The sequence below is a fragment of the Psittacula echo genome (genome assembly GCF_963264785.1).
Source record: "Psittacula echo genome assembly, chromosome: 5".
Lineage (NCBI taxonomy): Eukaryota > Metazoa > Chordata > Aves > Psittaciformes > Psittacidae > Psittacula > Psittacula echo.
The window spans coordinates 65542247-65568722 of NC_137739.1; the positions used below are offsets into that span (position 1 = coordinate 65542247).

Below are 26476 nucleotides of genomic sequence, written 5' to 3' on the forward strand. Positions count from 1 at the left end.
CTTAGCATTATTTTTAGGAAGAACTTTCTAAAGTATATTTTAGAGAGACTCCAGTGGCAGTTAGAAATGAATGTGTGTATAAGCACGTGTGTCTTTACAATGCTCCCAAGCCTGATACTTGAATAAATGCAAAGCTGGGACAGTTTCCCTCTTGGAAACCACAAGAAGCTAGGGGTGGCTGTCTAGAAGCCACAGATAAGAAAGGAAGGTGAGTGCCTTAGAAATCAGAGCTGAAAGCTGAAGCTATGGGAAGAGAACACGGAGTGCAGGATTCCTGTTGCTGAACCCTAGGATCAGGTGCTCTCCTGGACTGCTCAATGGCTATGAGCTTGGAACTGACAGCCATAGGCTCTTAGATGCTGGGCTAGGGAAACTACAGTTGCTGAGCTTATTCATGTAAGTGCTGAATGTTTTGTTTTAAATTACATGCTTAAAATGTCCATTTGTTCCCATTTGAATATACTCCATTGAAACTTGCCAAGATTTATGTTCTAAAATGGGAACTGATGTCCCATTCTTTACAATCACTGTATTAGCACTCAAATAGTCTTGCCTACCCAGCTGGAGAGTTCTTTGAACAATCGGAGCACCTAAATATGGGAGATCCATATCAAGAATGCAATTTCTAATGTGGAATTTAAAGTCCAAACAGTACTTCAGAGAATGTGAGCAAAAGATACAAAGATCAAAATGCTTTGTTCTTTTTTTCAAGTCAAAGCAAGTTTATAACTTCAAATGTGAAGAACTACATAGACAGTATTGCAATACCATATTCATCTAATGAAGACTGATGTAACTCATAAATATGCATAATAACGTAGATTCAGATAGCAAATACTAACTCATGCAATGACTCTTCTGCAGATCTGAACCTTCCTCTGGTGTAATACTAATCAATAAACTCTTATGTCCTACCTATAGCGCCTACTATATTTGAATAATATATATTTGAATATTTATATATATTTGAATATATATTTGAATAATATATATTTGAATATATATATTTGAATAGATATTTGAATTTGATAACCACTTTCTGGAGTCACCCCATAGTTTTCTACAGGCTTAATTAATGTTGTTCTTTTAGGCCAGAAAAGCTCTCCATCATCCTCATTTTACGGATGAAAACTGAGGCCTGAAAATGTCAGTTGCATACAGTCATTAGAATCTGGAATCCTCTCTGAGATGTTTCCATTATCTATTTGCATATTTGCTGTTTCTGAGAGATAAAGTAAATTCCTTCAACTTAACTGTTTCAAGTATTTTTCTTCAAAGATGCTTTGAGCTTAGATACAATGGTCCCTCTTACTAAACAGCCTTCTTTGGTTTCTTTAATCCTTGTCTGTAAGGAGTCTGCATGGTGTATCCTATGGCATCAGCTGTTTTCTGTCATCAGCTGCTACTGCGCTCCTGCTCCTCCGGCCTAAATCTAGTTTGCATTGCCCTCAGTGACTGGGCAACAAAAATGTCTCAGGTTTTCCCACATAGTAGAAGAGACTCTCTGCTTTGTTACATCCCTCTAAATGCCTCCTCTAGTGGTCTATGCAAGAAGAAAAGGATCTGAAGGTCTGATTTCTTCTGCTGCCTGTTTCACCTAGCCTCTGTCACTGGTAATTTGTTTTTAAATGTAATGGATAAGCTTCTGAACCATCCGTCTCTTCCTTTAACCACAACTTCTTTCAGTGCCTTAGCAACTGAAAAGTCATATTTTCATTTAATGTGACTTTGAGTTAAACATTTAGATAACAGGCAGTTCTAATATTCTGACATCACTGAGGCTATTAGAAGAATAAATCAAAAGAAAATTTTCCTGCTGCTGCCTATGCAAAATTGGGAGGATAGGGCAGAAGCCCCAGTACTGCAATGCTACACAACAGCAATTACCATAAGCTGAAAACAGCATACAGAAATAGTCGTTAGAGTTGGGCTTCTCTCTCTGAAGCTGAGAGATGTCAGGAAGAGGGGAGGGGGGAACTGCACTATTGAAAGTGGAAGTCATGTTAATTGCCTTAATTTCTCACTTTGTGTTTTATTCCTCATTGGCTGACCTTTCTTTTAATGCACAGGAAAACATCAGAGTAAATCACAGACATTACCTGTAGAAACTGCTGTAACTGTTTCATCTGAATGCAGTTGAGTCTGCTCACACTGCTGGTGGATTTAGCTCTTAAAGCTACTGCTGATGGTACTTGGCTTGCAAGAATGTATTCAGTAGCTCTTATTCAGTATCCCTAAGTGATATTAAGAGCCGGTGTCTGTGCAATGAACAGCACTGATTTCTTTGAGATTATTTGTACTTGAGAATAAGTTAAGGACAAGTCTGTGCATTTGGATCCTTCCTCATAACGGTTCTACGTTACTGTGCTGTGGAGCCGAAATTGTGATGAGAAGAAAAGCAGTCACAAATGATTTTTGAAATAATTTGTGTAATGCGGAAAAAGCAAGCAGTACTGTGAGCATTTTGATTTGGCTGAGGAATGCTATGCTTTGGAACTTGTTCCTCTTGCTTGGCTGAATGAAACTACTCATACCAGAAATGGTTATTCTGCTCACGGAGAATAACCTTGCTCTAAGGTTCCCTTGCTCTAAGTTCTCTGCCCATTTTGTCTTAAGGCAAATAACTTGCATGTACTCTCTTGGCTTTGCCAGAAGCCCCTCAAAGGACTTGGAGAAGTCACTTAACCATTCTTAGTCTTGCCTTTAAGAAGGCAATAATGCTTGCAGGAGCCACAGAGGGTTTCTGAAACATGGTTGACCTCCAGAAGTGTAAATGTTCCTTTGTTGGCCAAACAAACCTATACAGTGCAGAGGCAGAAGGCAATGATTTCAGATTTCAATCTCTCTCCCTGCTATGCTTCTGCTCTTTGTTCAAGGAAGGGTAGTCAAAAAAGGCATGCTTTATATTTCCTTTACATTACAGCTTCAATACAACATTTACATTTTTAATGCTGATCTAGTGGGGTTCTTTTTATGTATCTGATATTCAAGTACTTTAATGATCACTCACATCACTCTCATTATGCAGGTAAACAATATATCTACCTTTACAGTCCAGATAATGCTGTACAGCTGATGAGGCTTCAGAATCATTAGAAACTTGACCTTCCTGTCTCATTTGTACTTAGGAATCTAATAATAAATAATCACATGTGGAAGAGTCAATACAGAAATAATGTAATACGCTTCTTTTAGTACCCTATTTCAGCAGAACAAACCATGAGAAGCATTTGAGTAATTTACTATAGTAAGTGCTCTCAGCAGCTTCTGTATTTCAGCTGTTTGGTGTTCCAGCATGAAGATAATTATTTTGGTAATTAGTTATATTGTTACTTAATAGGCCTCAGACAATATTCTATTTTTTGAAAGAACGAGCCTTTCCTTCTATATCTCCCTCATCCATTAAAAAAAAAAAAAAAAAAGTTTATCTATGAATCTCTCCTCTTGCCAAATGTTTTTCTTTTTTTTTTGTTTACTACTTTCTCCAAAAAGATCACAGTTATTGAAAGACCACTTCTGCTTAGCAGCTGCGTTGATGGAGCTGCAGGAAACTCCCTCTTGCATCTCTCTGAGAAAGCCACAGGAATTGCTCCTGAACAAGTGGGACTAGCAAGAGGGTGCAAGTGAGGGGAGAGCAGTGGTATGCAGCACTGCGGACTGAGAACACAGAGCTGTCCTCGGAGGTCTGGGTTTCTCCTCACGTGGGCCTCCAGGGAAATAGGTAAAATGAAAAGGTTGATGAAATGGACTGCCATTGAGGAGCATAGTGAACCTCAGTCTTTGAAGTTTGATGAAAATTAATCTTTGTTACCACTGCATGACCTTAGGCAGGGAGTTTTCAAACATTCCCAGAGTAACAATGGTGAAAAACAATAGTCTGAAGATACAACCACTTCTTGGGAGGTTTAAGCTTTAAGATGGTAGCTTAAATGAGTGATTAGTCTCCCCAAACCTGCTTCAGTGAGAAGTATCTGAAGCTGACATTCTGCAGACCTAAGTCATCATTTGAGAAGGGGTGAAGCTCTTGATGAGGAATGAGGAGAACCCCTCCAAAACGTGAAGGGGTGGCAAATACCTGAGAAAAAGGCAAGGCTAGGGAGAGGTGGGGTGAAAGGCTGGAGAATTTTGCATTTGAGTGTATTATGACCTCAATAAAAAGACACTTCCCCCAGTGTCACCCTCTCAAGTGATTATTATTCTTTCTGTTTAAGAGGAACAGACTGGTGTTACTCTTTTTTTTTCCTGTCTTACATACTCCCTCTGTGGTACTATTTCTTACGGCCTTAGCAGGAAACAGCTTGTTTGCAGATACCTTTTATAATAAACAACATTGTTTCCAGTTTATTTAATGCTTCCAGATTTTGTGCATTCTGGGAACTGGCCTTGTTGTAGTTGTCCTTTAGAACAACTCCAGTTCTAAGGAACCAAGATTTTCTCTCTAACTTTTTGACAGTATAGAAGGTGGTCTTTTTTTTTTTTTTTTTTTTTTTAATTCACTTAATGACTCAAACTTCACAAAGTACGATTCCTACTTCTCGCCAGCTGGTGGTCCATATGCCGCTGCATTTCTGCTCTTGTAAATAAAGGTTTGAAGTCATGCTCACAGATAAGACTTTTGGTGGCTAATATGACAATATGTTAAAATGTCAAATGATGCAGAATGAGTGAGTCAGGATAAAAATGATAATAAAAAGAAAAGGCAATATTCTACACATTTGTAAAATTTTCCTTTCTGAGGGGTTCCCAGTAGTCTGCAGACATCAGGGGATTTCTTAAAGTCTGACAGAGTCAGCACAGAGCTGGGATTTGGGATCTACAGCATCTTGATAGAAGCATCTGTGAGAGGCAGTGGCTCCCAGCTTCTCAATGTTGTCTACCAACATATTTAAACTTTAAATTAGAAACAAAAAATAGTCTGGCACATTGCCCGTGAAAAATTGCCAGCTTCTATCTGAAAGTCTTCATTACTCTACTCTAGAAAGGTTTCCCCTGAGGAGACAGAAGTTTGCGACTTAGTGCTCAAAAAAAAAGGGGGGGTTGGGAGGAAAAATCTTTTGAACTTTGACAGTGCTTCAGAAAGAATCTGAATGGCTGTGGCTGCAACCTATCTCTATAGCAAGATCATTGGATGCTTCAAAAACTTTAACCTCAGTCAATGTTTTCAACTGAGTAATGGCAGCACCTTCACCATCTGCATTTTAAGCAGATGTGTAGTCTGTGACCTGTTATACTTTGCCTTTCCATTTTATAATTGCCCTTAATTTTGGCAATCAGGGCATGACTCTGCAAACCAATGCCCTAATTTCTAATGCTGGAGGAAACAGTCAGGGTAAGAATAGAAAATGCAACTAACAGCTTTCTGCAAAAGAGCTACTATTAGTAAAGGGATAACAGTTTTCATTGATTTTTTACAGATTCTGCCATTAATACCAATCTGCCATTAATTAATACCAATTCTGTCATTAATACCAATGCCTTCTGACACTGTGAAAGCCGTAGTTAACTAGTCTTCAGTTCAATGTCCCATAACAAAAGTATAAGGAAACAAGTTCTAAGTGGGTTTTGGAAATCTTAAATAGTTTAGTAGCTTTGTACCATTGATCCGTGCTGCAGGTATACAGCAGTTATGTTTCCAGTTACTGCAGACTTGTAGCGGGCAACACTCTAGATGAGTGATGGGAGTATCACGCGAGTGCTTTGTTCTTCACATTAATGTAAAAAAGTATAAATAACATTGCCCTTTAGATAAAATAATATGTTGCTTTCTTAAGTCTCTTTCTGATTCTATTAATCTCTCTACAAAACTGTAGTTAACTGTTTTCAGCTTGTGTGGTCTGTGCAAACCAATATGTAGTGTAACTAATCTATGCATAATGAGGTAGATAACACTCACAAAGGAGTTGTAGTGCTGGGAAAAATTTGAGTCCTCCAAGGATACAGTAATGGATTCATTCAGTTACTTAGAATTCAGCATGCAACCATATCTATGCCTATTTATATCTTAAGATGCCTTCCCAATGTTGTGTATATAGAGATGATGAATAAGGAGATGGGATGGTCTACAAATCTAGGTTGGCAGTTTAATCAGAACTTCTGCTCTGTGTGCCATGATAATTAGTAATTCAGTGCCATAGGAACCTCAAGATGAAAATCCTCGTAAACTTTGTTTTTACTGTGCGATAGGATTTGGAGAGCAATTCAGAGGCTGGAGGTGAGAATGCAAAGCAACTGCATAGCCACAGTGGAGAACTCCAGTCCACATTGTATTACTAGCAAAGCATTCATTAGAATTTTACTATCTAAACAGTTACTGAAGCTTTCCATGTTTCTTGAATCCAAGTAATGTGTAGCTGTTGTCACTTATCTGCTACATGTTCCTAGGTTATCATAAAAGTTGTTTTCCACAGTGGACTATGGGAAGGTTATTGCTGCAATTTTATTTATTTTTTTTTTTTAAAGAAAGGTAAAAAAAATGCTTTTAGATGAGAACAAACGTTCTTCAAAGCTAAGCATATTAAGCAAAACTGGTTAGATTAGCACTGTTTCTCTCAAATGGCTCCAAGTGCACTTTGTACCTGAATTAATGGGACATCTCTCTGAAGTTTTTTTCTTTTACAGTTAGATGATATTCAGTCCCGGTTTGTAAAGAAAACCCTCCAGAAGCTCACAGCATGTGAAATCCGTCAGTTTTAGTAACTGAATCTGCTGAGGCTTTGTCAAATTAGAAAGCATAGCACAGTTAAAGGAAAGCAAGTTGAAGTCTACAGTTACTGTAAAAATTTGCATCAGCAGCTTTGTCAAGGTGGAGAAAAAAAAAAAAAATGTTCCTGTTGTTGTAAGTTACCCGTTGTCTAGAAATTTTGCACCATATGCAGTCGATAACACAGCTTTACTCTTCTAAACTGACATTTGTTAGCAGACTATCTGTTTAGTGCCATAATTTATTATACTTTTAATTTGTCAGAAAAAAGAAATCGTGACTTTTAGGATGTGATTTCTCTTGTAGATTGAGAAGGAGGGAAGGGGGCGGGGAATTTGCTTTGTTACCAAACAGTATAGGTCAGCTAAATTTGGTCCAAAGAAACCATGTCAGACTTCTCTGACTCACTTCTTCCCTCTCCGGCCCATATGCTCTGTTGCCAAAGCTACTCCTTGAGTTATACAAAGGGCTAATTAACCTTCCTCATGGAAAAGCCAGGACTCTCAAATTTGACCCTTCCTTTACATGGAACTGGAGAGGGCTTTGTCCTCCTTAGAGCCTGCCTGCTTTTGGTTCCCTGTAGTGAGTTTAATAAATAACATCTGCCATAAAGCCGAGGCACAAACTCACGACATCTTGTGAAGGATTAAAGAAACATGAAGACATGCTTCAGAAGACTCCACAATTAGGTATGTCATTTTAGCAAGGGGTCTCCAGCACATACCATGTCAGTTCTAGCTGCAGGGCAAAGGTGCTGCTGTGATTTCCACAAGTGAGAAGATGGAAGCAAAATAAATGATGGATGGGGCTTTCTATCAGCCCACCCCTGCAAGCTTGCCAAATATCTGGGTCTCTAGAGCAAAGACTGGCTTTAACTGGGCTGTCCTAGACTACATTTCAAAGCATGCCTGAAAATCTCAGAAGCCTGCCTCTCATGCCCATTGCACTTGGTGGCATTGGTACAGTAAAGACAGGGATAAGCCAGGAAGATTTTGCTTTTCCTAAAGTCTTGTGAGAGATCAAAAAGAAGTGGAACTGTTGATGCTCAGATTTGGCAGGGTTGCACTGCCGATGTGGGTTAAGAAAGCAGGCACTTCCCAGTGTGGCTCTGCTTGGCACTGTGTTTGTGAGGCTCCAAAAAGATGGCAGAGTGGGAGGACTAGGACCAGCGCTGTGCAGATTCAGACAAAAATAAGCCAGGCCAGTCATGCACCCCTTTTAGCTAGAGCTTTTCTATGAATTCAGCACCGGAAAAGCATAGGACTGAAGGCCGATTTGGACTTGTATGAAAGCTTCTTGCTTTTTTTTTTTGACTAGGACAATCAAAGTTTCCTATGTGTTGAACTATGCTATTGCTTTCCAAGAAATTTACTTAAATATTATTGCTGCTCTTTCACCACTCTACTTGAATTGCTTTGGGCCAGTTTGTTGGGTTTCTCATTTTTATAGAGTCTTCAGAGTATTTTACTCACTTGATCTTTCACTCTTTAATTGTTGGTGTCTCATCAATCTAAATTGGAATGCAAATACAAGAAAAAATATCAATGCTATTCACAAGCTGAGAGACAAAACTAAGCATACAATTTATTTTGAATTGAAATAGAACTATTTCAGTGCTATAGATTGTTTGTATGCAGTCTAAAAATCTTTATTTCCCTATAGAAAGCAGCACTTTTCTCCTCCCGATGTGCTTCTGTCCGTGAATGTACTTTGTTATCAGTTCCCCATTGAGTTAAGTATATTGGTTAGAGCTGCAAAATATTTATTTTTAAGCAATTCATAAATCTGCAAGAAGTTTTGGAATAGATTTTGTACATGTCTGTCTGGACTGTTTCTGGTTTAACTCCCTGGAAATACTACTTTCTTGTTACAGGTCTGAGATGGAATTCATACAATGAGGAAATAATATCTCAAAGGGCAAGTGACCCAGCAGTTCCAAATTTCATTAAATATGCATGTGCAAAGTCATTTGCCTTGAATTTAGTGCTATTTAAATGTCATTTTAAGCACCTACATCTGTACGACTTCTTGGCAGTAAGACCAATTATACAGGTATATAGACAATTTCTTTTTCTATCTGTATACTACTCTGTACAGACAAAGCATTGAAAACGATCTTAATTTGTGCAGTACCTTGATTGAGCCAGGATCCCTGAGTTAAATAACAGCACAAAGATTTAATACATTTTAAAGAGAAACACACACAAAAGAGGACTGCTGATTGCTTATCTCTTCAAATTGCCTACTGCAAGAATTTCTTGGGGGGTGGTAAGGGAAAAGATTAATTTGCCATTCTTTGCTGGGAATTCCAGTATAGCTCCTGGAAGGCCCTAAAAATAGAGCAGCTCCTTATACTGATCCTCTTGTCTAAACAGTAGTTGCAGATAACAGGAGCATAAAATGAGCTTGTTTGACTTGATTCGTATAGAAACTTCAATGTTAAAAGTCTTTTCTCTGGCATGGATGCAAAACTTGGTCTTGTTGAACAGAGGGCAGCAATTTGGAGGTTTTGGGTCATTAGAATTTCTTGTGAACATGAGGGGTTTTGTAGCACAGCAGGGACTCCCCAAGGAGCCCAGTAGCTTCCTGAAAAAGTTTGAAGATCCCCTTTTCTTCTAGGAAACCCTCCAACGCTTTCTTTTCCTTCTTTTAATAATGGGCAAAATCAAGGTGAGGTAGTCAAAGTAACCATTTTGCTCCAAGTATCTGAAATAGCTTTTGTGTAATCATGATGTGCTAGTATGTCATGCAAGTCAGTCAACTACTGCTTTGCTAACAATATTACTCCCAAATACCATTTGCCCTCCTAGCAATTTTCCCCATTGCAAATCTGCTGCATGAGGTGTGTGTATGTTCTCGCACTGAACTTCTTAGATATGGTTTTGCTGACAGGGTGAAAGCTGGGCAAGTTCAGGATGAAAACTCAATTTCTCAATGCTTTTCAGAGCTTTACAAATGTGTATATGAAGGTAGTCATGAGGCAATATAACTGCATGCTAATGGAGGCCTTTTTTAGCCCAGTATGAGCATTACTACAACCAAGCAATGAGCAGTGACTCTGTACTGTTCAATGAGGTGGATCTTTTTACTCCTGGAAGAGTTGAATAACAAGAGCTGTACATGTGTGGAAGGGTGGTCACACACATGAAATCCAGCAGGGAGATACAGGCACTTATGATCCTGCTTGAGGAGGATCTGTAAATTAGAGATTGAGAGCTCTGTAAATTAGACAACTTTCATATTAATGAATTCTTAAAAGCACAATCATAGCTCACTTTCTACTGCCCATTTTTTGCCATATTGTCTTCATGCTAATTTGGATCTCGGTTATCACTAAAACATTAAGAACAATTCATCCCTTCAATTTTTTTTTAATGTGAAAAGCTTAATAGTTTTGATATATTTCAGATGCTTTTGATTTTTAAAGAACATTGAATCAATGTGGTGATACAGAGTTTTTATCTGAAAGCATTTCAAAGTCACTTGTGTGTAAATCAAGAATTGATTGTTAAATTAAATTGCTTAAGCCATGCCAGCAGCAGCGGAGCTGGCAATTGCAGAAGTCTGTAATAAAGTTTTGCAGACAAGTTATCTCCTTCCTTTCATCAGTCTGTGCAGTGTAGCAGCAGCAAGCATTCAAATTGTATTTGATTTTACAACAGAGCACACTCAAGTGTGTTTCAAAAACTATACTGCCCTTGAACCATTTGGGGTTTGCAGCTTGGAACCTCTTATAATCTTCATATTAGAAGATGGTTTTGTTACTGCTGCACTCATTGCCACTGTTTGCTTTGTAAGTTGCTGCTTTCACTGTTCAGCCCATATCCCCCAGTAGCTTTGGTCAAAGCACTTACATTAACTGAAGCCTAGTTTCTATTAGCAATAATGGGGAAGGCAGAGAGCATCCAATTTTCTCACCTTTGAATTTCCTCACCATCAAGGATCATTGCAACTTAGGTGGAGACCCAATAACAAAAGAAACTGTTCTGGAAGCTATAAAGTTTTGAAATAATTACAAACACTGTAAGAAATGGACTTTTTTTTTTTTTTTCCCATTTTTCAATATTTGTCAAATATGCACCCTTTTTTTTTTTTACTGAGCAGCATATAGTATTACTCAGTGATGCCCTTTGCCTTGCAAGAAAGGGGTAGGCAGAGCATTATTTGTAAGCTTGGTGTCACCCAGGTCCAGCCTCTTCCCCATGACTCACTGCAGCTCACAGTCGATGGCATGGCTCATCTCCTCCTACCCACTTCCTTGGTCTCTTCAGATGTTTGCTCAGCTCCCACTTTTCCCTGAAGGACACTTTGCACACCTATACCTGGTTTCATTCAATTTGTTTTGTCCTGTTTCTGTCATGTTTCTTGTTTGCTGGACACAGTATCCAGTGAATATTTATCTAGAGCTAAAAGATATTATAACACAATACTGGTTACAGTGGGTGACTGGAGATGATTCCTTCCATAGCAGTATTGCTACCTTATAATCTTTCTTTCAAGCAGCAGACAGCAGTTCAATGCACAGGGTTATAGGACAACATAACAATAACCCTCCTGCCTCAGCTGAAGTCATGCTGATTTGACTGACTAGCACAGGTAGCAGTAATAGTGGACATGAAGTGTGATGGATTTTAGGATGGGCTACACTAGCATATTGTGCCCCTGACAGCATTACTATCATTCTCAGAAGTGTTAGTATCAGTAGATCAGCATAGTTCTTCAGCCCAGCTGATCCCAGTTCCAGGGCTATAGTTCCCCTGAGGCTGTGAATATATCCTTATGTGTTCATTGCTCCCATGGTTATCATTGACAACCACCAAACTTAAAGCTGAGCATAGTCTCAGTGGGAGAGATACGCGTGGTTTAGTTGTGCTGTATTCACCCCTTGGATGGCAGCATGAACAAACCAAATGCTCTGAAAACAGCACTGCAGGGCTGTCCTGCTGCTGGGGCTGCCTAGGAGACGAAAACATCTTGCAAAGCAGAATAAAATGAAAACCTGCTTTGCTTGTCTGAATATGTTAGGCAGCTCTATTTTCCTTTTCTTTTTTTTGCCTCCCTTTTTCAACGTGGACCCAACATTCACCCAGCTAGGTGGCTTTTCTACCATAAGTTTTAATGACTCCAAGTTTATGGGGTCACATCACACCAGTATTTCCCTATGCTCTATTTCTTCTGAGCTTGCCCTGTGCCTTTTCTTTACCTGTGTCTCTATTTCTTCTGAGCTTGCCCTGTGCCTTTTCTTTACCTGTGTCCTCAGCTAGAGTTTCAAGCCCCAGTATCAGCTAAAGCCTGCAGACACTGCTGAGAAGATGCTGGAGCTGCTGCTTGCACAGCCCAGCTGCTATCCTGTGACATTGTGCCACTGTAAAAGGCAGTGGATCCCAGCATACCAGCTCTGGATGTGAAGACAAGACCTAGGGTGAAGTAAGCCATGTTTGTTGGTTGACTTCTGGGGGAAAAAAACCCCTCTCCTTCTCTTCACCTAGTAATTTTAAAATTAATATAGATACAGTCTGAGTGAAGGAACAAAACCAAGGTGGGGATAGCACGAGATTGCAGTGTGTTCATTAGCATATGAAGAGCACTATATATATACCAAGTGCAAGAAAAGCAGCATGATCTACTGGGCATTTTGGAAGGTATTCACAGTTTCAATAAACTGCTGCAGAAGCTTTTCCCTAGGACTGCATATGCCTCTGATCTTCCTTTTGAAGACACTGATGCTCCTTCCTTAGTGCATTACTTAGTTCATTCTTGCAGATGAACTCAAACATACTTGAGAAAAGTCCAAGTCAAAAATTTAAGACTTGGACTGAGCTGCTGCCTTACTACTAGCTGTGTGTGAAAACAAATCACTTTGTTTTCATATGTTTTGAAACAAGGATTACAATCAAATTAAGATGTTGCCTTGAGGTTCCTTGAGACATGGATCATTTTTATCAGAGATGACTGGGTGATTGGTAAAGTGCCACTATTGACATTACTAAAATAAAGTAATCCTCAGTTGCGGAATATCATGGTTACATTGCAAAGTAGAAAGTCAGCTTCCTTACAAACACTAATTATGTGAGCCTGGCAGCTGATGCTGGTGATGAAATGTCCTGTTTTCTGTGCTTTTGGATACACAGTTCAGCCTATTGTGCATCTTGAAAGTTTAGAACTAAAATACTGATTTATAGAGTTTCTGAATTGTCACTGAAATTTTTAGGAACGTATTTAAAGAAAGAAAAACCTTCTATTGAACAGTATCTGTCACCTTAAATGGCATTTTGCATGAAGTGAGCTACTCTTCAGTGTAAGAAACACTGAGAATTTGGTCAATACTTGTGTAAAAAAAAAATATATATATATATATGGAGGTGCCTTATGTCAAACTTTAGGTAATTTTTACTTGAAAGATTAAATATTATAACCTGTATTTCAAGTAGGATTAAATGGAAGTAAGCAAAAGCTACCAGGAGCTTGTACAGGAGATGTGGTGGAACTGGTCTGTCATTTGCACATCTAGCCATGACATGGATTCGATCTGACTTAAAGGAGAGGCTTCCAGAGTACAGATCTGCAAGGCCTTGGAAGGCATGTGCTTCTCTTGAACACATACACCAAAGAGTTCAAAATAAGATAGTACAGGTATATTTGAAATTTAATTAAGTAATGTTTTCAACCCTTGTTATAGACACAAAAAAGAACTAGATCTAAAAAACTGTGTTTAAAAGCTTGTAGTCAGAAGTAATTAATGTTTAAAGTGACTGTATAACCATACACAGCCAACCTACATAAGTGCAGGTCCTCAAGAGGTTTGTGATTAGTAGTTAGCCTTACTTCCTGCCTAATATATTGGTACCTTGAGATGTTATAAACACTATGTACTACTAAGAATTGTTCACAGTGTGAAGACTTCACTGCAGTAACTGATTCGTCTAGTTGGAGTTTTAGCACAAAATAGCATGTTTCCACTTTTAGAGGAAGTCGTCTCTGTGCCAGGCTAAGTACTGATAACCTCTGCTTCCTATTATTCTTTCCACCTGTAACACTGTCATGGCAAACTCCTGCTGAAAAGGACAGGATGTGACATTGCAGATCACAGCAGCTCCTTGGTCTGCAAGGAGAATTATTACTTTGTTATGTGAGAAGAATTGCATCTTTCCAGCTAGATTCTGAATGAAGGAATGTAAGAGTAAGAGGTGTATTAGTTCACTGTACTATTTCTTGTGCTGCCCTGGCTCAGTGAACTTGGGGCTGAATAAAGCATGGGTCATGTGGATCAATGATCAGTGGATCAATTTTGCAGGGTCCTACATTTGCCCCTACATTTGTCCCTGGGAGTGCCCCAGATGCACTGGGCTGGAGAAAGTGCAAACTCACCCAAAGACTTCCAGAGCTGCCTTCTTAAAGTGTTTCATCCTAGGAGCCCCCAAGGACTGTTAGTGTAGAACAGTTCCTCTGAAAATTGTGAATCTCTGCACATGTTCTTTGTATTGAAAAGACTTTCTTATCTTGAAGTGCATTGTGGAATACAAACCTGGATTTTTCTAACCCTGAGGGTTTTCAGCCTGGCTGTGTAGGTTGTCCTGTGGTTATCCACTTTGTTCCTCTTCTCCTGTTCCTTTAATAAGGCTTTAGTTTGTTTGTTTTGCTAATTCCAGACCCCCTTCTCCTCCCTTTTTTTTTTGCAGGAGTCTCATACCCTCTGTGCAGCCCAGTTCCACAGCTGATGAGGCTTCACCTCTAATCCTTGGGCCAATACCATCCTAATTGATATGGGATGGCACATTCTCAGCTGGTCGCAAAAAGAGTGGGAAAGAACTGGTCTCAGGGGATAGGGCAAAACAAATCTAAGTATTATGTGGGAATGGCTTTTCCTGTGATATTAACACTAGTTTCTATGTGTAACAGGAAAAAAAAAAAAACTTTCTTCCTGGCCTGTCCTGTTCCCTCTGTTTTTTTTTTTTTCTTCCTTCCTCAAGGTTCAGACTAATTCTCTTCATGGCCTCTTCGAAGCCAATGTACTTAAAAGACAAGGTAATTTCTTTTTGACCTGGGTGCCAGACTTGAATAGGTTCAGGAAAAATCTGATTCTCTCAGGTCTTGTCGATTCACCAGGTATTTAAAATAATAATTCTGTATTTTATTACTGTTTCAGTCAGTTTGCATCCATAATGATGACTATAGACGGGGAGCCTGGAAAAGTCTGGGATGGAGCATCTCAGGTTTTGTCATCAGTCCTGCTGAACCTCCCCCAACCCAGCTTGCTTCACTGCTTAGGAGTGCAGGGAGCCATTGCACTGTCTTGAGTGATGGGGACAAATGTCTGTCAAAAGCAACTTTTACACATAAGAATTGTAAACAGAAAACTTCATTGACAAACTCCTGACACAAGCTGACCCTTTGCTTGTTGGAGTTAATAATTAAACTCCTACTTCCTTCAGTGGGACAGTGTGGGCATTAGATAGATTAGATTAGGTTTAGGTTAGATATTAAGAAAAAAGTCTTCACTATGAGGGTGGTGAGACGCTGGCACAGGTTGCCCAGAGGAGTTGTGGGTGCCCCATTCCTGGATGTGTTCACGGCCAGGTGGGATGGGGCTTTGAGCAACCTGATGTAGTGGAAGGTGTCCCTGCTCATGGCAGGAGGGATTGGAACTAGATGATCTTTTAAGGTCTCTTCCAACCAAAGTCATTGTATGATTTTATGATTCTATGATCTCAATAGTGCTCAAAGAGTACTGAGGTGAAGGCTGATGCATGCCTCACACCTGCAAAATAAGGGTGCTAGGACAATAAAGCTTTATGATTATTTGCTGTTGTCATAACAAATTATTTCTTTTTCAGTATATTCCTGAGCTCATTCTCCTGGGATTTACAGCCTGTTATTCCAAATGTGGAAAGAGCTTGTCTACTAAAAGCATAGGCCAAGGCATGCTCAGGAAAATACTACAAGCATTGTATTGCGTTCTGCTTATGCGCACATCTTTATCAAGCAAACATGTAAATATATGTCTGCTTGCATCTTCTAAGACAGTAATTCATGACATGAGTAGGCAAATATCATAGGTGATCTTATTTGGAGTTTTTAATAAACACAGGACCACATACCAGGTGCTTTCTCAGTCATTACTCAGGAAAAACTCACAGCTTTAACATTATATTGCTTATATAAATGCAAAACCGTAATACACTGCACAGGGGTTTGGCCTTTTTTCAGCTCATAAGTTATAATCCTTTCGTCATCATGAGGCAGTACAAAAAATTTATAACTGAAGCACTTTATAAGTAAATTCTATTAGAAACTTTGACATGCATCTTCAAGTCCATTGTAAGCGACTTAACCTCTTCCTTCTCAAATGAAAAACAGGATTCTATTTCCACCTCAGAATTCATTAAACACTCGGTCCCATCTCCATTTTTTTCACGTTTGTCAATTCTTCCCCTGTTATTTACAGAATTTTAGAACTTTTTTGCACTTCTAATAACTCAGGATAGCCATTCCAAACTCAAGGAATCTAAAAAGTTGTGCTTGGACAACAGTTGTCACTAACAAAACTGAGTCACCACGTTCGGAGAAGGAATTTGGGCTTGTCCAATAAAACCAAATAAAAGTATGCCCAGTGTTTTGGATTATTAAAATAGGATCCATAAAGTATTTGAAGGGTAATAAGAAGTTCAGCTTTTACTTATCACCTTGATAATACCTGGAGATCTTATTAATAGACAGGATTTTTTAATTTATTTTTTAAAAAGAGCTAGAATGCTTTCTTCTTTCTTTTTCTGTCCTAACAACATACACAAAAGCAGTATCCCCCAAAGCAGACTTGCACTCGGACATGAGATGGAAAACTTATGTTTATAAAAGCCATCTCTATTTGCTTAAAGCAGAGAGATGCACTGAGAAACTAATACAGTATGACAACATTTTAAACACAGAGGAGACAAAATTTATCTGGCTGGTATACAATATAAACCAAAAATTGCACACCAATGTTACAGCATTATATTGAAACAGACCACAGTAATTTGATGCTTTGAAGTCCAGCCTATATTTTCTTCATCTTTTTCATGAATTATTGATCCACTTTCCTCATTAAATGGAATGGCAGGCTCTTGCAGTAAACGGACAAGTGACTACAACATTTATATAATCACATATCCTCTGCATCTGGCAGTAAAAAGTGTTCGTGTGTAAAACATCTTTTCTGAATCAACACCCCTGCAAAAAAGATTTACTAGAATAACCACATTCCTTTTCTTTTGTCTCTAAAACACAGCTTCCCTTGCATCATCATGCAATACAGCATTTTACACATCGTATTAAGCAAAATATTTTCCAAGTGCCTGTATCGTCCATTGTGCAACAGAATATTTCTTCTCTCTAATGAGATGTAAATAAACTGTCTCACTTACCTTATTTTCTCCATCTCTGCCGCAGAGGCCTACAAGAAATCAAATAATAGGAGCAAGTGAATGAAAGAAAACATTCACTCTGCAGATTTATGCATAGTTAAGGCTTTCCAAATGGTTTTCGACAAGTGTCTATAAAACGAAGATAAGCGAACCCCACATCTGCATTAGCTGAAAATAACATTGACAGATGAAGTGGGGAATAATGCAGCATGCTGCAGGAGCACTGTATACCCATGAGCCATGGGCAACAGAATGACTCAGTTGTAGCGCTGAGGCAGAAAATGGGGAGGGAGAAAAGAAAGCAAGCAGCAGCAAGTAACAGGTTACTGTGCCTCCTGGGTTTCCGAGGAAAAGTTGAAATGCAGTGCTACCCTCTGCACGGTGGGCATGGCAGCAATGCCCTGCTGGCTGGAAAACGACAGTGACTTCATCACACGTGAATCCCGAGTTCAATTCATTATTTCTCGCGGAGCCTGGCAGATGGAAGGGGCACAATCTTGCCTCGTTATTGGGAGTTTGTGTAATCAAATTAGTTTCCTCAAGTAATGCACTATCTTGACAATTAGCATCTCAATACAGAGAGGCTTTTCGTTAACCCTTTCAATACTCCTTCTCCACGCTGTAGCTTGCAACTTGTAACTCCTTGGGCTCCTCTGCCCTGCTGCAGATAGGCTCCCGTTAATCCGCTGGCAGCAGCTTGGAGCTCCTATAACACTGAATCCTTACACACCCGGTCATTTCATTAACCTGCCTGACTTCTTTTTGCTGAACAGATGCTGTAAATCCCTACTTATCTATAGCATAGAGACTCATTAATCTCTCTGCCATTACTTATATCAAAACATAGTCTTGTTAACCCTTTGTTTTCTTTTTCAGCATTATTTTGTGCAGATCCTTAACATCTCCTTCCATTTCATTTTATCACATCACTGGCACAGAATCCCTTAAGTCCTCCTGGCCGTACTTTATTGTAACTAAGGAATGAGCACTCAAAGTGGTCCTGCAATCTCTAGAGCCAGATAAATCCCAGCATCACAGAATCTCTTATTTATGCTGAAGGTATTGCCATTAATTACAAACACTTTAAACCTTACAGATTGATGGCTAACAATCATGTTTGAGCATAAAAATAAAATAAGATTAAAAATAGGGAAATGCAAATTTGATCAGTTAAGCAGCAGGAAAATTGTCAAACTGCCTAATAAATCATCCCAAATGACAAATTGTTGGTTCTTCATTGGGTCACTCATTTTCTCTTCTTCTCATTTACTTTTGATTTGCCTATTGGATGGGGTTTTTTTCAGGATAATTTCTGATTATATACATTAAGGATTTTAGGCATTCACCATAACTTGATACACTAGAGGCCAGGTGCAGGAAAAGCCTTCCTCAGCTTCCTGGTAACAGATGTTATGCAAGTTTACATGGTCCCTGCATGTCTGGTGGAAGCACAAGGCTATCCACGATAGATTCCAGATTTTGAGATTAAAAATCTAAGCTAGAGACACATAGTTGCTTTCTCGAATTTATAGCTATCCATGTGCATTCCGCAATATGAAGGAAATAGATTAAACATTGCTGACCAGAAAATGAACCACAAGGGCTTTCTACCTTGGCGTGGGAAGCTACTAGCAGTCTCATGAACTTGCTAGTTTGGCTTTCCGGAGATGACCTCTCAAAAACTGCTCTAATCATCATGTTCCTGTCATTTTGGGGAGACTGGACGTAGTTTCATAGCTTTCTCCAGGGCTATTGCTTTGCTTTAAGCTATGGGAGTCACCCATGAAGATAGACTAATTAGAATATCTGATTTCAGTCATTCTATTATGGCAATATCTACAGACATAAGGGAAAGCTACTTGTCCTTCCTTTTGCCTAGTGCTTTAAGAATTGCTGTACTCATGGGTTTGGGGTGGGGGTTGTTTTGTGTGATTAAAGCACAGGATGGAAAAGAGGAGCTGTAGGCTGGCTCTCTGGCTGTACTCATCTGTGAATGCAGGTGAGTCATTGGCTGCCAATCCCGACAGGAAATTAGTGGGGAAAAAAGGCTCAGCAAATGCCTCACACCAAAACAAACCAGAAAACTAAAGCAATGTGCAATTACTTCCATATGAACTATTCCCCCCCCCACACCCTCTTTTTTTATTTTCTCCTGTAATAGTAGTGCTTTTTTTTTTCACCTCCTCACAGTAAAAGCTGCTTGTTTTGTGAAACATGGCTATTTCTCCTTTGCACCATTAGGAATGTTCTCCTCTGTCTATTCCTCACAGCTTATGCAGCAAAAAGAGAGCTCCTCTCTGATGTGGAAGTGATGGGTTCAGCTCAGTCCTCCTTGAAGAGAAGAGGATGTTCTGACCCAGGTCAGAGCCCTTTCTGGGCTGCATTGCTCCATTACTTCTTTTGATGGGGATCCACTTCTAGTAAATATATAGGAGCACACAGAAAGAATAGAGTCTGTGTTCCTTGGGGAATGTCCTAGCTTTCAGTCTAGAGAGTCTAATGAGCATATAGGAACTTGAGATGGTGAAAACAAAGATATTTAACTGTAGAAAATTAGCTTTCATCCAGAGCAGGTTTTTTTTTCAGATAATTGTGTTCCTTGGGAATATCATTTTTCATCAATCTGTTTTTCCTCTTTTTTTTCTTCTTCTTTTTCTTCTTCCTCCTCTTCTTCCTTTTTTATTTTTTCTCCATTTCTGTTTTCCTCAAAAGCCTTAACAATTCAAAATTATTTTTAAAGTGTGGGTTTCTGAAACAGCTTTGTTCCAGTAAGGTGATACTTTCACTAAGACAAAATTACTATTTCTTAGCCAAGCCCCTACCATTGATGTAGAAGTTCAGAGTTACATCATTCTTCCACTGCTCTCTATGAAGGTTCCTATCTTTGTATCTTCATAATATCCTACTGAATTGATTTTAAAGTATATTCTAAACAGCCCAGAATTGACCACTTTTAGGACAACCTTGTCTTGAAAGTCTTGTGGGACCTATTTGAAGAAGAAAGACTGAAGTAAAAGTTGGTATAAGAGTGTCCTTTACAGTATGTCATTCATTCATAAGTTGCTGCTTGCTAGTGGGTTGATTCATTTCAAGTGCTTCTTGATGCCTGAATGGAGGAATGCAATTGAAGCGACAAGATATTTTTTAATAAATTACTTTTAATTAAGATCAGTATCAGTAATTACCTTTAATTACAGAAATATCAGATGTCATTTAAATACCTGGTTTTAAAACAATATCAATGCATTGTGACTTAAGAATTTATTTAATCAGCCTAAAAATAATAATTTTTGCTTTTAAAAAACCTTTAGCCGCAGTAATTCAATATCCCACGTTTCCATATACAGTCGCTCACTTAAACCACCAAGACTGGTCTGAAGATTTTCCTTTTTACGTAAGTACTTGATGTGGCAGCTTTGCTTAGAAGCACTTTCAGGCAATGTCTTAGAGTACTGGTAGAAACTTGACTTGTTTCCAAGCATTTGAAGAAAAGAAGTACAAAACACAGAACAACTGTCAAGACTCTTTTTCTGGAAGCCCTGAGCATTTGAAAGTCCATTTTGGAGCAGGTATTCAAAAAGCAGATCAGTTGTCCCTGGGTTTTTTTTTTTTTTCTACCCCCTTCCTTCTCTCAGCTATTCTAGATTGCAGGTTGTCATGGTTTAAGCTGAACCCAGGACACACATTGATATTCTTTGAGAACAAAGTAATTTGTTGGCTTGAATGAAAGCAGGGATGCTGTTAATGGAAACCGCAAGGCATTTTACTGTAGCTTTTTTTTCTTTAGAATATGGTTACTCTTTTTCAGGCAGCATGACAAGCTAGAGTTGTTTTTAAGTCAGGAAAGCAAATGAAAAATACTGTGAACCCCTAATTTTTTTATCTTTCCATGTTTGATTAATGAGTCGAACAACCTCAAGACAATGGTAAAATAGTCATACGTAAGAGTTCATTTGGTGATCTAGTTCTTTCATCTTTTGTTATATCATCGGTGTCTATAATGTTGATTATTGAATCAATACAATTTAAAATAAAATAAAAAGTCATGTTGATGGTCTATATATCATTCTATTCAATTCACATGGTGACTGCACTGGTAAAATACTGTGTTTATGTTTTATAACCTTTATTGTATTATTACTTTCTGAAGAACAAGTAATCATGAGATTGTAGATCTTTTAGATGTCTAATGAAATTTCCTTCTCCCTAAGATAATGGGATTAATTTTCATCCTTCTGCATCTTCCAAATGTATGTGTGAAAAAGAAGGAATATCCTGGAAGATTTGGGGTTTTTTTTATTATTTTTGTTTTCTTGGTAGTAGACATTTCATTTTAGAGGGAGGGACAGGACTCAGAGCCTGGCTCAGTGCTCATCTGTCTTGCCACTATGTTCAGTGGTTTTGCACTGGTATGTTGGCTAGTTGCTACCAAATGTACGAGAAAAAAAGTGTAGAAGAAAGTTACTGTTGTTTAGTGTTGCAGGAGTTGCTTTTATTTCTGTGGTAAGGAAAGCTGTAAATGCAAGTTCATTCACAGCTAAAGTGCTCTGGACTTCTGGCATATTTGTTAACTACCACATATTTTCAGTCACAACTATTTCACTTCAATATTTCTTTTGTGATTGCAGTTCTACGAAAGTGTTCTGATAGTAACCACCGTGTCCATTTTCCTTTTTTTTTTACTATAGGATTCAAGAGTAAAATATCTGATTTAATAAAATTTGCAGACTATGTAGTCTGATAGAATCATTCTTTAATTAGACTCTATCAATTTTTAGACATTTTTTCTTTAGGCTTTGAAGTACCACTCAAGTGATGCCTGAAGAAAGACTAAAATTTAATCTATAGAAACTTCAATAGAACTGGAGGAAGCATCCAGCTGCATTTGATTTGTCTTCATGTATTGAATGTATCTAATTGATGTTTTTGAAAGAAGACTCTGTAAAACTCTTCCCTTAAATTGTCATAAAGATACAAACAAAATTGAGTCCAGTTCTCCACAATTGTACCTGTAATAAATATTTTGTTCAGAAAGCATCTCCTCCAATCATACTTCCACATCATGGTCCATGAAACATCTGCACTGTTCTCAGACCATTTGAAGAGAGCTAATACATAAAAGGTTGACACTTAGGGAAGAAGGCAAAATCAGTTTAAACTAATATCCTATATTCCTACAATGATAAGGAATTTGTTGGGATCACTGGGTAATTTCCCCTGAAAAAAGGAAAATCACATAAAGAATTGGAGTTTCATTAAGCTGTGTGGATTTTGCATGTCTGACATGAGGAAAACCATCTGTCAACCAGTTTAGAGATAAGTAACAACTAGTACGGAATAACAAATCTCTCAACACCACCAAAAGTAACATTGCACCTTCCCAGCACCCAACGTTGCCTCCATGTCTGGGACCAACATCTGATGCTTTTTAAGGTGGAAGAAGAAATCCTCCACAGCGAAATTAGGTGATAAATGGAAGATCAGATGTTTGTGGCTAACTGTGTACAAGAAAGATATGGCATAAATGGACCCAACTCAGTAGAAATAAATAAATTGTCTTTTTATTTCTTAGAGCAGATGACTAAGTTGAGCATCCAAAATTCTCACGTCACACCTCAATGTGCATCCCCAGACCACCACTAGTCTGTTATGAGATGTCCATAAGGCTGCTGGGTTCAATCTTGAAAGAGCTGAAATTTTTCTCTTCTGTGTGTTCCCAAACACTACTAAACTGATTGAAATCAGAGGGTAATTTTAACCATATTAGATTTTGTATGATCAGTTTATGTGTGTTTGATCTTATACCAACTTTATGTTTAATGCTTATTACTTGCACCCTGTTTTTTAAATTCCCATATGCATTTATGAAGAGATGCCTGATTTAAGAGGAAAAACAAGACATGATTCTTTAACTGCCCTTAGAAGATTATACTCCCTTCCCTCAATTATTTCATATCCCTTCTCTGGATGTATTCCAAATTTACTCAAATCTGATTTGAAAGTTGGTAATCAGAGCTGTATATCGTGTACTCCTTGGCAGTACCTTGCATACTAATATGAACTCTTGAGTGATTCTAAAGAAAATATATCTGCAGTGCATCTAAGGCTTGTCTCAGATTTCCTATGGTTCTGTCACATTGGAGGCTCATAGATGTTTTACAGTCTAACAATACACCTAGATCTGTTTCTGTGCTGCCTCCAAATAAGGAGCTGCGCAACATGAAATCTTTATATGGATGTCTTTGCATTAAATTTCATCCTGTTTCTATTGTTATGCTTATAAATAAAGCAGTTCTTGTATGAGCTTCCTAATTGCTGTTAATACCTACAAATGCCTTTATCATTTAGGCAAAACTGTTTATTGACTCAAAATCACTAACAAGTATTTGCAACAAGATGTGTCAAAAAACTTCTTCCAGAGTTCCAGAACCTCTTTTTAAACTGGCAGAATTCTTTTTTAAAATGCTACTTTTTTAAAATACAATTTTCATTCTGGTTAATAATCTTGAATTACTCTCCATTATATCAACTTTAGACAATAATTCTCAGTTGAGCACTTTAGGAACTGCTTCATGAAATCTAGAGAAATCAGGACATGTTCCTTAAGTATGAAATCGGTTCTCTTAGCAAAATATTATATTTGCTAAAACTGTTGTATTTTATGCCACTTCTCTATATCCTTGATTGCTCAGCTTCACTCCACTTCATATTATATTTTCTCTTTACCAGTTAGAATATAACTTTTGAACCAGTGCACACAGTGAAAAGCTTTGCTTTACCTCTTGCTACTACATGTGTCAATTGACTAGGATTTTGGGGATTATCACAGGATTCCTGATACCACCGGGGTGAATAGACTCAGTCTGAACTTTCCTTAATTATAGAATCATAGAATCATAGAATAGTTAGGATTGGAAAGGACCTTAAGATCATCTAGTTCCAACCCCCCTGCCATGGGCAGGGACTCCTCACACTAAACCAGGTCACCCAAGGCTCTGTCCAACCTGGCCTTGAACACTGCCAGGGATGGAGCATTCACAACTTCCCTGGGAAACCCATTCCAGTGCCTCACCACCCTCACAGTAAAGAATTGCTTCCTTATATCCAATCTAAACTTCCCCTGTTTAAGTTTTAACCCGTTACCCCTTGTCCTATCACTACAGTCTCTAATGAAAAGTCCCTCCCCAGCATCCTTGTAGGCCCCCTTCAGATACTGGAAGGCTGCTATGAGGTCTCCACGCAGCCTTCTCTTCTCCAGCCTGAACAGCCCCAACTTTCTCAGCCTATCTTCATACGCGGGGTGCTTCAGTCCCCTGATCATCCTTGTGGCCCTCCTCTGGACTTGTTCCAACAGTTCCATGTCCTTTTTATGATGAGGACACCAGAACTGCACACAATACTCCAAGTGAGTCTCACAAGAGCAGAGAAGAGGGGCAGGATCACCTCCTTTGACCTGCTGGTCACGCTCCTTTGGATGCAGACCAGGATACAGTTGGCTTTCTGGGTTGCAAGCGCACACTGCTGGCTCATGTTCATTTTCTCATCAACCAGCACCCCCAAGTCCTTCCCTGCAGGGCTGCTCTGAATCTCTTCTCTGCCCAACCTGTAGCTGTGCCTGGGATTGCTCCAACCCAGGTGTAGGACCTTGGACTTGGCATGGTTAAACTTCATCAGGTTGGCATCAGCCCAACTCACAAGCGTGTCAAGGTCCCTCTGGATGGCATTCCTTCCCTCCAACGTACCAACCGAACCACCCAGCTTGGTGTCATCAGCAAACTTGCTGAGGGCGCACTCAATCCCACTGTCCATGACCTCAACAAAGATGCTGAACAAGACCAGTCCCAACACCGATCCCTGAGGGACACCACTCGTTACCGGTCTCCAGCCGGACATCGAGCCATTGACCACAACTCTTTGCGTGCGGCCATCCAGCCAGTTCTTTATCCACCGAGTGGTCCATCTATCAAATTGATGTCTCTCCAATTTCAAGATGAGGATGTAATGCAGGACAGTGTCAAACGCTTTGCACAAATCCAGGTAGGTGACGTCAACTGCTCTGCCCCTGTCCATCAGTTTCGTAGCTCCATCATAGAAGACCACCAAATTGGTCAGGCAGGATTTCCCCTTAGTGAAGCCATGCTGGCTGTCACCAACCACCTCCTTGTTTTTCATGTGCCTTAGCATGCCTTCCAGGAGAATCTGCTTCAAGAGTTTGCCAGGCACAGAGGTGAGACTGACTGGTCTGTAATTCCCCGGGTCATCCATTTTCCCCTTCTTGAAAATGGGTGTTATATTACCATTTTTCCAGTCGTCGGGAACTTCACCTGACTGACATGATTACGGTAGTTTCTGTTAAACCTTGCTCATTCTTAATTGGATATCCTACAATTATTCCCATGTTCACTATACTTACTGAAAGATGAGGCAAAATATCCCTTTAATACCTGGACCATATCTAAGTTATCCCAAACTTCTGTTATGCTGAACTTCAGCATACACTAGGTCTTCTTTTGTTTTTCTTTTTCTGTTCATATTGTTGAAGATCTTTTAGTACTAGTCTCTTTAAAATCCTTAATAAAGCCCTATCTCACTGAAATTTTGGCTGAAAGAGCCTGGGGGTTAACCACAAGATAAATAAGAAAAAGGAAATCTTGGGTGTTTTTCTCATGACAGGCCTTTCAGTCCTCTGTGCACACACTGCATTCTTGAACATGTATCAAACAACCACAAATTAAATTGAAACTTTATTCTGCAAGCTTCTCTTTTGCATGCTCGGGATAACAGCATTCTCAAACTGTTTTATTTCCTAATATTTTAGGATCTTTATTTTGTTTCCTTGGTTTCATTTTCACTCTCTGAAGTCTCAGAGCCAAATTCCCAACAGGGGTACATTAGCAGATCTCCAGTGAAGTCAAGCCTTGCTGATTTATACCACTACAGGGTCTGCTCTTAACTGGCTGTTCCAGAGAGTCAAACTGATTTCTGTCCCTGTCATACCCAGTACTCTCAGCTAGCATGAAATGCCATAGTCCCTCTCAAAAAAACAGTCCCAAAAGAACCCACGTCTTCTCTACATTGCTTGGCAAACCATCCAGTGAAACCTGAACAAAGACTACTGAAAACAGGTGGCTTTCTGCCTTAAAATGACAGCTCAGTCTGCACTTTTGTTGTGCAGTATGCTTTTTCTCAATCAGATAATTTGCATGTAATTAATGTGCTTAAAGCATGCATTTGTATTAAAATAGTCCTTGTAGCTGACAGCAAAGATAAAGATCCATAGTGCTAAGAGCTGTACAATCTTCTCATAGGAACAGGAAAGACTTTCCTGGACAACCTGTCCAGCTAAAATAGACGCATGCAATATTTCCATTTC

General features: G+C 39.0%; 1 protein-coding gene across 2 annotated transcripts in view; it reads right to left on the minus strand.

Moving 5' to 3' along the window:
- BEGAIN (brain enriched guanylate kinase associated) overlaps positions 1–26476 on the minus strand; it is a gene marked incomplete at both ends in the record, with an annotated part of 169643 nt that overhangs the window by 107056 nt on the left and 36111 nt on the right. For both annotated transcript variants that reach the window (XM_080618858.1, XM_080618857.1), the window contains one exon: positions 17104–17132. In XM_080618858.1, coding sequence (XP_080474984.1) covers positions 17104–17132 — 29 coding nt within the window. The remainder of the gene's footprint in view (positions 1–17103; positions 17133–26476) is intronic.